At 48.1% G+C, this 12,022-nt stretch overlaps 1 protein-coding gene across 1 annotated transcript in view; it reads right to left on the bottom strand.

The window, feature by feature from the left end:
• The window catches only part of ARHGAP36 (Rho GTPase activating protein 36), a 31,373-nt gene extending 19,744 nt beyond the window's left edge, over window positions 1-11,629 (bottom strand). Inside the window, exon 1 of the mRNA XM_038586607.1 lies at window positions 11,443-11,629. Coding sequence (XP_038442535.1) covers window positions 11,443-11,500 — 58 coding nt within the window. The 5' untranslated portion in view covers window positions 11,501-11,629. The remainder of the gene's footprint in view (window positions 1-11,442) is intronic.
• Window positions 11,630-12,022: the final 393 nt, after the last annotated feature.

Raw genomic sequence — 12,022 nt, 5'->3', positions numbered from 1 at the left:
CTCAACTCTGAGACAGTGAGTGACTCACCCTCTAGCTGGCCAGGGCCTCTGCCCTCCAGGAAAGAGGCTTTCTTCTTAATTGACTGCAGAAGCCTCAGCCGCAGTGGAACAACGCCCTTCCAGACAGGCTTCAGGATGGAGGGCTTTGAGGAGGAAAGGAATAGCTCCCTACCCCAAAGCTACCACCTGTCTTCCCCACAGCATCTGGGGTGGCACTACTGGAGTCCTCTCTCTAGATTCCTTATGATAACTCCTTAAGTGTCCTCAAGTCTCAGCATTTCCAAAAGATTTTATTCAGGACATCTCTTGGTTGCATGTAATCCAGCCACAGTGTTGGACACAGTGTGTGGCACTGTGCTGGACACCCACAAGACATAAAGTAAGAGGAGATGTCCCTGGTCCCCAATGAGTGTTCATTACAAATTTTAAAAAAATTAACCTGGCAATTTGGTTAGGACACAGGGAGAAATAAATAAATAAATTAGTAAGTACCTGTGAGTAATGGAGGTGATGGACAGAGGCGCCTCACTGGAGTCCCAAGGACTGGGGCTGTAACCTGGAATGTCTTGTAACTATCAAGTGGCATCACTAAAATCACTGGTGCAAGCATTTCCCTTAAACACAGAACATCGCTTAAGGAATTGAATGCTAACTTTTTTTCTGGCATTGCTTAGGGGCATCGTCTGGTGGCCATTTATCCCTCCCCCTGATTCTCCAATTCCCCAAACTTTCAAATCTTTATATCTGATTAGGGTTGGAGAGAGGAGGAAGGGCTAGAAAGGAAGGGAGTTCTTCCAGATCTTAACTGGGATAAACACTTTGCATGTGTTTCCTCCTTCCAACTTCACAACCACCCCGCCAACATACCTCAGTGACTTGCTAAGCTAGTCACCTACAAAGCCACAGAACAGGGATTCGAAGTAGAACGACTCTGAAGCCTTCAGTACGGCGCTTTACACAATGCGCCGCAGGAGACAGATGTCCTCTTCCTCCACCTCTCCTACCCCCGCTGTCCAGTATATTGTCCAGGGAGGAAAGCAGGCGACCGGAGCCAGGTAGTCATCTGGATGCAGAGCCTTCTGGAATAACCCCTGTAGCAGGTAGCCTGTACCTCAGAGTTTCCTGTGGGGGCTACCTCGCAGTGCAAAGCACCTTTGGCAACTCTACCGCCCCCTGCCGCCAGTGGCTCCACAGCCTTGGCCGCAGTTCTCGGGAGAGCTTGTGTGCTAAGAAAACAAAAAAACAAAAAACTCACCGGTTGCCCAAGAGCTGTCACAGGCTGGTGCGGGCTGCAGATAGCTCTACCAGATTTGGTGACATAAGCGGGAGGGAGGAACATATATGACGCCCTACTATGTGTCCAGCGCGGGGTCAGTGATTTTTATGCAGAAAATTAGTTGCTTTGCAAAATAGTGAGTTCTCCATGAAGAGAAGTCTTCAAGCTAGGTTAGGACAGGTTTCGCAAAAAGCTTCTCTGCAGATCTAAACTCCTTACTTCTTGAAACCAATAATGCCCTCCACCCTTAAGAGTTGTCCACTCTCCCAAAGATAGGAGGAAAAACACCCCCTGGGGGGCAAAGGTCAAGGCGCTGAAGGATCTGGGGGAGGGTACGGTAGGAGGAGCCTCCCGGGGGGTCGATTATACGAGGAAGCAGGGTCCCCGCGGAGCCCTAGCGCTAGCCACCCGCCGGCGGATTCCCCCAACCTTCCAGCTTTCCTAGGTTGCAACTGGCCCCCCGCCTGGACCCAATTCAATCCCTTTACTTGGGACTGGAGAACAGGCGTTAAGGGGGCAACACCTCAGGTCAAAGGGAAGATAGCGTCTGTGCCTTCACCGCCTCGCCGGCCCATCCCCCTTCCTTCTTTCCCCTCCTCCCCTCCTCGCCCCCTTCTCTTCCGCCCAGAGGGAAGGAGGGGGCGGGCTGTGTGTGTGTGTATGTATGTATGCATGTACGCGTGTGTGCGCGCGCGCGGATGCGGTTCGTCTGTGTGTGCGTTCGGTGTGTGGCTGGGTGTGGGGTGTGGAGTATATTTGGTTTGCGCTCGGACGTGGAGCGTGTGTTTTGCGCAGTGTTTGTGTGTGCATGCTTGTAAGTTGTACATTTCTGCCGGATTATAGTGTGACTATGTGGGTGCGATCTGGATGTGGGTGTGTTCGATGTATGATTTCTGCCGGGTTCGTGGTCGTGTTGTGGTGAGTGTGTATATGTGTGCAGTGTGTATATGTGTTATGCTCATTGAACCTTGTGTGCATAGGTGTGTTTGATGTGTGTTTACCCTTGGATGTGCTATGCCAGTGTGAGTTTATGGGTGGTGTTTGTTGGGGTGTATTGTGTGTGAGTGAGTTCATGAGCAAAATGTCTTTATGTGAGCCTACTTAAGCTGTGTGTGTTAAAAGGTTCATGTGCATGAAGGTATGGAGTGTGTGTGTGTGTGTATTTGGGTGTGATGTGTTCATGTGTGGGGGGAGATGCATGTGGCCAGTGTATGGGCTCAGATGGAGGGCTGGAGACCATGTGTATTTTGGAGTGGAGTGCTGCCTGAGCAGACTGGTATAGTGTGTGAGAGAACTGGGTTGTTAAGAGAATCCAAGTGACTGCGCTTGATGGGTGTTTTTTTTTTAATTGGGGGAGGGGCGTTGCCCAAGGACTGGGACGAGAAAGGAGGTAGGGACCAGAGACTCTGGCAGGGTCGCCGCTGGCTTGACCTGCTGTGTCTGGGTCCGCCTGCCCTTGGCTGGTGCGTCATCGCAAGGCCTGCTGGGGCAGGGTGTGAGCTTACCTGGCTGCTTAGAGGAAAGAAGAGGAGGGCGCTGCACGTGATTGGCCAGGTAGGGCACCTAGGGGCGCGGTGCAGGGGCTGGTGGGAGCAAACTGGAGAGATTCTTGGTCACTCGCCCAACACCCCTCCCCCCTGGAGATCCCAGTCCTTGCCTAGCTGAGCCCAACTATTTGCTCAGGGCCTTGCTGTTTCACATCTCCTTGGCTTTGTGTGGGCAGATCCAGTTGCCTGGAATCTCTTTTCCCCTGGGCCTCGTGACAAACTCCTACTTATTTTTCTAAGACCTAACTTAAGAGTCACAAAACTTTCTCTGATTTTCTCCCTCCCAGTTGAAGGCTCCCTCCTTTGAGCCACCATAATTACACTCTTCATACTTCTCATGACATGATCATACATAACTGGATACATAACTACAATTATTGGTCTCTCCTTTTAAACTCTGAGCTCCTGTAGAGAACGTCTGGGATATAGTAAGAGTAATGGTAGTGATCATCATAATAACGTTACCATTTATTAAGTACTTGCTGTGCACCAGGCACCAGGCTAAGTGCTCTTACAATCATTACCTCTTCGAGTCCTCACAATGACCCAATGAGATAGGTGGAGCTATGATTATCGCTATTTTATACATCACACATCAAGCTCAGAGTAGTAAAGTAACTACTCCAAGATCACACAGCCAGAGGGAGGTGGAGCTAGTATTTAAATACAGGTTTGCTATGTTCCCTAAACCTTTTTTCTATACCAGGCAGCCTCACCCAGTCTCCTGATTCCTGCTAGGCATTGAAGTCTCTATCAAACAGTATCATTTCTCAACAAATCTTTCTTTTGAGTTTACTGACAGCACCAAGAGTGCTCAGCATAATTACTTTCTTTGTCTCTCAGATAGCTGATACCTTCTCCACCTAATTACCTGCTTTGTTGACACCTCAAAATCTTTAATTACTCTAGGCTCATAAGCACCTCACCAGCTCCTGTTCTGGGAGCTCTCCTTAGGCTGGTGCTGAAAGATCAGAGAATGAGCATTGTCTAGCCATAGGGTCAGGGGAATTGGGTATGGAGAATGATGGAGGCGAGGGGTCAGAATGGAGTGAGGGAATGATTTCACAGTTCCCCCAGGCCTGTTTTTACAGCATTACCACCAGAAGTTGGTATGCAGTAAATTTCTTTTTTTTTTTTTTATTTATTTATGATAGTCACAGAGAGAGAGAGAGAGAGAGAGGCAGAGACACAGGCAGAGGGAGAAGCAGGCTCCATGCACCGGGAGCCCGACGTGGGATTCGATCCCGGGTCTCCAGGATCGCGCCCTGGGCCAAAGGCAGGCGCTAAACCACTGCGCCACCCAGGGATCCCGGTATGCAGTAAATTTCAAGCAGGACAGTCATCTCCATATCAAGCTGCACATTGAAAAACAAGCAGATTCCCCCCCCCCAGAAAAAATTCCTGAATGGCCCTATTTTGTATTATTCATGTTTGGTGGGGGAAAGAGGGAGCACTGTGCTTGCCTAATGGGGCTCATGCTGCTCTAATGCCTTCCAAGCAGCCTCATATGAGAAATCCAAATTAAAACAATACATGGGGGGAACACATTTATGGCGGGGTGTCAGGCCAGTCACAGCTTCCAGCTCAGCCCCTAGGGAACCAGCCTAGACTGCTGCAAAGAGGTCAGGGGGTGGAGAGAGAGGGACAATTCAACTGTGGTGAGTCACTTCACCACTTTTCAGGGGGGAAAGCGAGAAGCATGATTTAAATTGCTACAGTTATTATTGTGCCCTCTCAACTGGCACAAATGAGCCTGGTGTGTGGCCGAAAAGCAGCTGGAACATCCATAAAACTTCCCTGAAGCTGGGCCTGGGTCAGCACCTCATCCTGGGTGGGCAGGAAAACCATTGCCTAAACTAATATGTAGCCAGAAAGTCTCCTTTTGAAAAAAAAAATGGAGCGGGGTGATAGAGAGGCCAGTCTCAGTCACTCAGGGCACAGACTAGCTGAAGCCCTTGGTAAGTCCATATGAGGAGTTCATCAGACTTTCATTTCTCCCAGCATCTAGTCTCAGGCATTTGGCTTTCCTGCAGCTGTGGATCAGTCTGACACCTCTTCTGAATATACCAGCTTCTCTTCCACTTCCTCAAAGTCACTCTTGTGAGCCCTCTCCCTCTTCTAAGTTTCTCTTCCTGCCTCCCATCCCAACACACACACACACACACACACACACACACACACACACTACTTGGAGCTTAAAATCTGCACTATGCCTTTTTCTCTTTGGAGTTTATAACATGAGGATTATAAATTATATGGAGAATTGTAAAGGTGGAAAATGCTTTAATAACTCCCATTACTCTCAACTGTAAACAGAAATTTGCTTGTTTTCATATTAAAAACAACCTGTTAGGGGCAAGGTACAGATGTGAATTTTTTTATTGAGGAGAGAGATCTTGGTTTCGCCATGAGAGTAAAGCCCTTTAAAGATGAGAATCTTTGACTTTTCCGTAGGGGCAGAGGAATTTTGGAGTGAGAAAGCATTGAGTTATATCCCCGGCTCCATCGCTTCCTTGCTGTGTGATCTTGGGAAGGTTACTTCATCTCTCTGAATCTCACTTTTTTTTCTTATGTATATTGGAGATATTAACACCTGCTTTAGAAATGCTCAGAGGACTGAAAGGGGTAGAATATGGAAAGCACCAGCCAAATGCCTAACGTGCATAGAAAACATTCAAGAAAAGGTTAATTCCCTCCCTCACTGTACTCCCCTCCACCTTTACCGTATACCCCAGTGTCTCAACCACTTTGTTCAGCGACTGAAGCCGACTGACTGAGCTGCCAATTTTCCTCATTACTTATGTGTCTGACACTCTTGAAATAACCCCTCTTCTTTTAGGACAATGTTTTGATCAGCCTAATGCAGCCCGGGAAGAACTGGACCCTTAGTCCAATTCTCACTCTGCAGTTTCTCCTGGCAGTGTTAATGAGACCAAGGTTTCAGTGGTAATACTCCATGCAGGAAAGTTTCAAACTACCTGCCCAGTATCTAGACTCCCCCCGCCCAGTTATGAAATGAACTCCCCAACCCTCACTGCAGGCCCATTCCGGACCCTGTCTCCTATATATACATGCTGTGCCATGGTACTCAAGGGAATGACAGCATGACTATTTCCTGGCGAAACTGCCCCCCCCCACTCCTGCTTGGTCTTCCTTATTCACTGCCACCCTAAAAATTAAAAAGGATTTCAAAGGCCACTTCTTCTAGCAGCCACCAAGGTTGGGAGGCAGATAGGGTGACGAGAGAGATGGTGGGTATTTTTCTGATATCTATTTTACAGCACTTAAAATACAGCTCCAGTTAGTTGTTTATCTGTTTGCAGTTAAAGGAAAGTAAAATCTACCCTTAGCCTAAAATCTAAAATGGTCAAGTGAGAGAAGACCCCTCTCTATGCCCTTCCCTCCCTGATGCTGTTGCCTCCCTCTAGAGACAAAAGTAAGTCACTACAAACAAAAGCTGCATTTAAGAAGGAAGTGGTAGGAGGTTAAAAAGTTGAGCATTGGGGTTCTGTAGAATCCCCTAAATTGAGATTTGAGGTCGGAAAAAGCTCTGAGAGGCTGGTATCCAGGTGTTCCAAGTCTTTGGAAGATGCCTTCACCTTCTCCTTTTCCCTCACCCCTCTTATTAATCTTGCATGCTACCCCTCACTGACCCCAGACTCCAGCATGCAACATTATCTCTTCGGGAGTCCTTCTGAGGATTTTGGAATTTAGAAAAACTTCTCCAGCGCCTACCCATCTCTGCTTCTGAGGAGGCCCATAGCCTCTGCTTTGAGGAGGGAAGAAGGAGGGTTAGCAATGAAGGGTCAGCGTACCACACCTCTGGTGAAGCAGGGGTTTAGAATAGGCTCTGGCCATTTAATAAGCTTCCCTGAGTGCAGGGACCTACTAGTGGCTGGGTATTGGGTGCTCATCCTGAGGAAGCTGTGCGGTTTCTCAAGAGGTGTATCTGAGATATAACAGTAGCTGCCAAGGCTCATCAAACATGCCATCTACCTACTTCTGCTGATACATGTGAGAACAAATGATACTGCCAGAAAGAAACAGAAAGCATCTCCTAGTGACTCAGAGGGCCAGCAATGAAGACACAGGTGGTATTTGCACTGCATCTTCCAGTTGAAATGTGCATTTTTTCTCAGAAAGGAATCTACAAGTAATCAAATAGATCAAAGATCAGAATTTGGACTCTGGGCAAGGGAACAGCACTAACATCATATTGACTACCTAGCAACTGTTTGTTGTATATCAGCATAGGGCTAGGAGCTTTGCAAATGTGATCTCTTTTAATATCATTCAAGCTTTGAAATCACACGAAGGCAGGTCAGAATCCTTGCTCAGCCACTGTGTGGCAGTGGACAAGTTACTTAACTTCTCTGAGCTTTTGTGTTTTTGTTTTTGTTTTTGAGCTTTTGTCTTTAAAATAAAGATAAGAATACTTACCTCGGAGACAGTTGTCATGAATGTTAAATGAAATCATTTATGTAAAGTGACTGGTTCATAGTAAATCTTTGGAGAAGGAAAAAAACACATCTTTTGATACCTGAGCCATAGAGTATTTAATGTAATTGATATACCATATGAATATGATTATTCTTATTTATAACCTGGAAATGTAGGCATTATTATATCATTTGAAGAGAGGTTAAATAACTTGCTCCCCGCAACACAGGGCAAAAACAGGCCTAGATCTCAAACCAGTTCTGCCTCTTCCCACCCAGTTTTAGAGGACATTTTATGGTCATTGAGAAGAGGCTGACTTGATCTAGTCATTACATTTAAGCTACAATTTGAAGGGGAAAAAAAGCCCTTAGATTAAACACAGTATAGTGGGATTCTAGATAATCATCTGATTTATTTGCATATCACAGGCCCTGTATTATCCTTTTTAAAACATTTTTAAATTATAAGAGTAATATAAAAACAAACGTGATAAAGGTTTTAATAAACAGAAATAACAATTATGGCACCCACTTAATAGAATCTCTTACTTTACTTTGTTGCTGAATTTTCTTCCAGTCTTTCAAAAATGCATACTTGACACAATTATAATCATACCGTTTCCCACATTGCTACATATTCTTCATGAACACCATCTTTATGGCTGTAGACTAGTCTAACAAGTGGTACATCGTAGAGTCTGTTTAACCATTCCACTAGTGTTGGACGTTTAGGTTGTCCTAGTAGATGAGCATGAATAAAAGAATGATGTTGCTTACAGCATTGCCATAATCACCCTCAGGGACCTGGTGTCCTGTTCTATCAATGCCCAATATGCTTTTCGTCATTCGATATTTAAGTTTGATGAATGTCAGCAATACCACTGGAGCCTGAGGTACGTTCTGCAAGAGTATTATTTTCTGCCAGTTTTCATCGCACAGATTCTGTCTTTAAGCCTCATGGTGGGTAAAGTGGCTAATCTGAGAGCGTCACATTTTTTTTCCTATGGGAAAATGTCTTTTGAGGTGCAAACAAATGATTTACAAAGGAATTTGGGGAAGTCCTACCATTGGTGAATGGGGGTGCTCATCTGATAGCATGACAGGGGGAGTGGGATGTCGCACTGGCAAACTTGCCCCAGCTCTGAAAAAATAATCCTGTTACAGCTGAATCGGGCCTGGTCTCAGCAAATTGATTGGGTCCCATCTCCAAGGAAAGATCAAATTTGTATGTAAAGTGGGCTCCATGGTCCCTTCAGCTTTAGAGTTTTGGCTGCTTTACAGAAGTTCAACTGTCTGAGGCTAAATCCAATGCCAAGAGCAAACTGGAAGAGAGAATTTCAAGTGGGTCAATCGTGCTGTCCCTTTCCCTGGGAAAAAAGACCTTTCTGGGCCACTATTCTTCCCAAATCTCCATGATGCCTCGTCCAGATGTCTTCATATGGTTGTCCATTGTCCACTACCACCATCAAAAGATTACTCTGACATATCAACTATCTTCTGGGAAAATTGGAGGTGGGTGGGTGAGAGACATTTAAAATACTTCTCCCTACTCTATCCAGCCAGTGGCCAGCTACTTCCCTCCACCTCTGACTCCAGAGGATTTCAGGAATATATCTGAAGGGAGGCACCCATGGCAAATTATAGCCCTACAGAATATTAATAGTTATGTTGTACAATCACATGAATAGTTATTATTCATATTGCACAGCATTGGTCAGGGAAGAGAGTAATGAACAGGTTCTTACCTGGTCAAAAAAAAAAAACTGTACCCAAAGACTAATTATTGCAGAGTGCTGTCCTGTGACTTAAATGAGATTATACATGTAAAGGAGTGAGCCCAGGGCCCAGCACCTGGGAAGGGCTTCACATATATTGGCTGCTATTATGAGTAATGGAGCTGGTGTGGGCAGTGGCATGCTACCAGCATATGTGGGGGAACAGGTCTCACTAGAGTAGACATTCAGTAGCAAATCTAAGATCTCACACTTGGGTTCAAACACCAACTAAATACAGAATGCAGACACTGAAAAGAACTTGGCTTGACTGTAAAAAAAAAAAAGTAGCTTCAATTGAAAGTACTTCCAGTATGAATAAACTATTTGTGTGAACTGTGTGGTATGTACGTGAGATTTATGTGTAGGATGTGCACATGTGATATGGGTATATTGTACTGTGTGTGAAAAGCACACGATGAGAGTGAAGCATGTGTGTTTGTGCATCCGTGATTTGAATGTGGGCATGTGTGGGTGTGGGAATGTGTACGTATGTGCTTATTTATGACTAAGTATCTGTGTACCATGAGTGTCATGTAGGCTTCCAAAAGAGGGAAAGTCAGCCATCCAGGACTATATTTACAGGGGCACAGCTGGAAATCCTCTTTTGGCCAGGTCATTAGGCATTCACAACTTGGAACATGTTCAAAGAAGAGCAGCTAGATGCGGGTAGGAGACTTGCAGCCATGTCACATGTCCAACAGATGAAGAAACTGGGGAGGTTTGGCCTGCATAAGAATAGGGGTGAGTGGGGGTGGGGGAATGGGGAGGGCTGGCACTCTTCCATTGTGAAAGGATCATGAAGGTCAGTGCCAGGGCCAGAAGGACATAGATTTGGGTTCCATTTAAGGAAAAGTCTTCAAATGTAAATAGACATGGATGTCTTTAGATAGGGATGGGCTTTCTTGTGTGATATTAACCCAGTCCTAATGGGGTTATTCCTAAAGGAAACTTCCTATTCGTGATCTCATTAGAGTCACAGACAACCTTGTAGGCCAGGTGGGGGTGGAACAGTTCCCCTCCCTCCTTTTCTCCAACAGGGTGCCTGGGCCATTAAGGCCTTAAAAGGCATTCATAAAACTCCCTCCCCCCTTTTTTCCAATTTACTAAGCTCACATAAACTTGAACAAATGTACAGAACAAAAAATTAAACTCTCTGTGTGTATGCAGATATCTTTCCTTCTCGGAGATCTTGTGGCTTGCCAGAGACTATACTTGAATTTGCTAACCACGCTGCAATCCCTGAGCAGTAGTCAGACTCCTGGGATGGTTCTCAGCAGGGTGCTGAGGCTGACAAGAACTGAAAACAAGTTTTTGCTGAAATAAGTTGTTGAGGCCCACCCTCTCCCTGCCTCTCCTCCCCCGCCTGTGAGGGGGCAGAGGAAAGAGGAGACAGCCCCAGGTTTTGTCTATGGCTGGTGACCAATGACGCACTCTCACCAATATAGATTTTGGAGGTGGAGACTATGGAAAAACAGGTGGCAGTGGGGGCAGGTGGCAGCCTGGAAGGGGTGGGGCCTCCCAAGGGGGAGTGAAGGACAGTGTGGGTAGGGGTCCTGGGAAATCTCAAAAAGAAACAAACAGTCTTCTGAAACTTTAAGAAGGAAAAAAAATCGGTTTTCAAAAATGTGCTTTATAGAAGCAGTTCCAGGAAAGGGGTGAAATGCCACCCACATATTTTGATCCGTGCTGTGATCTTTGCACATCTATGGCCTCAACTCCACAGGGAAAGGGGAACAAAGCATTGATTTCAAGCACCCAAGTAAAGACCCAGGCTAAAGACCCCAAGCCTCCGCCCCTGGGCAGTTTGGGGCAGTGGGCAGTTGGCAGGGCAACAGAACCAGATTTGCTGCCGACTCCTTGTATGACCTTGAGCAGGCCTTTTGCCATCTCTGGGCTTCAGTGTCGCCATGTCTTAAATGAAGGGGTTGAATTCGACGACTCTAAGAGGCCCACGGTGATATTCCGTAGTTAAGGTTGGGATGCTAGGGACAAGATTCGGCCAAAAGGACCTCCCTCCCCCCTCATCTTCATCGTCCCTGGGCCCTGCCCGCGCAGCCTGGAACATTCCCCCTCGGGGCTTTAGGGCCCTTGGGTTGCGGGGTGGCGCGTCGGGCCCCAAGGCTCCGCGGTCTCCCCGCGCGGTGAGCCAGCGGCTCCGCCCCCGCGCTCACCCCGCGTCCTGCCCGGCCATTAGCGCGATTGCTCGCGGTTCCCGGCAAAGCTGGTGATTTATGCGGGGCCTCGACGGGGCAGTCCCTGGAGCCAGGAACAATTAGCTAAAAGCCAGCGGGAAGGGAGACGAGGGGGCGGCGAGCCAAGCCCCAGGGCGCCCAACCGGGGCTGTGGCCCGCCGGCTGCCCCGGGCCCGAGCGCCCCAGCCCCCAGACTCGGTGGGCCCAACTCACCACGGCGGGGGCGGGGCTCAAAGGCCGAGGCGAAAAGGCAGTCCAGGATCCACGCCATGACCCGCGCCGAGTGCCGGCCGCCTTGCAGCTGGCTTCCGCGCCGTCCCCGCACAGGGCCGCCCTAAGTAGCCCCCGGTGACCACGCCCTGAGCCGCACCCTGCACCCAGCTCGGAGTGTCTTGGTCACCGGACACCTCGGGCTTGTCACGAAGGGGGCAGGGCCTCAGGGGAGCGCCCCCCCTCCCTCCGGAGGAGAGGCCGCTGGTCCGGTAGCCCCTTCCCCCACCCGGAGGGAGACCAAGATGCAGCTCCTGTCCCCGGGAGCTCACTCTGAAGGCGAGACCCTGCCCCTACCCCGGGGAGCCCCGAGTCTGAGGGGAGACGCCACCCCAGCCCCGGTGAGCCCCGAATCTGAGTGGGAGGGGAGGTCTCTGCCTCCAGGAGCTTTTGATCAGGTGCGTAAAAGCGGGCCTGTCCCCAGGAGCTGGAATTTGTAGGCGAGTTGGTGCACCTGTCCCAGGGAGCCTCAGATCTGAGAGGGAGGCTGTATACCAGCCCTACAAATCCCCGCGATTGCGAG

Source organism: Canis lupus, chromosome X (genome assembly GCF_011100685.1).
Source record: "Canis lupus familiaris isolate Mischka breed German Shepherd chromosome X, alternate assembly UU_Cfam_GSD_1.0, whole genome shotgun sequence".
Taxonomy (NCBI): Eukaryota; Metazoa; Chordata; class Mammalia; order Carnivora; family Canidae; genus Canis; species Canis lupus.
Note: the sequence above shows the minus strand (reverse complement) of the source record. Positions and strands in the feature narration are given on the sequence as shown.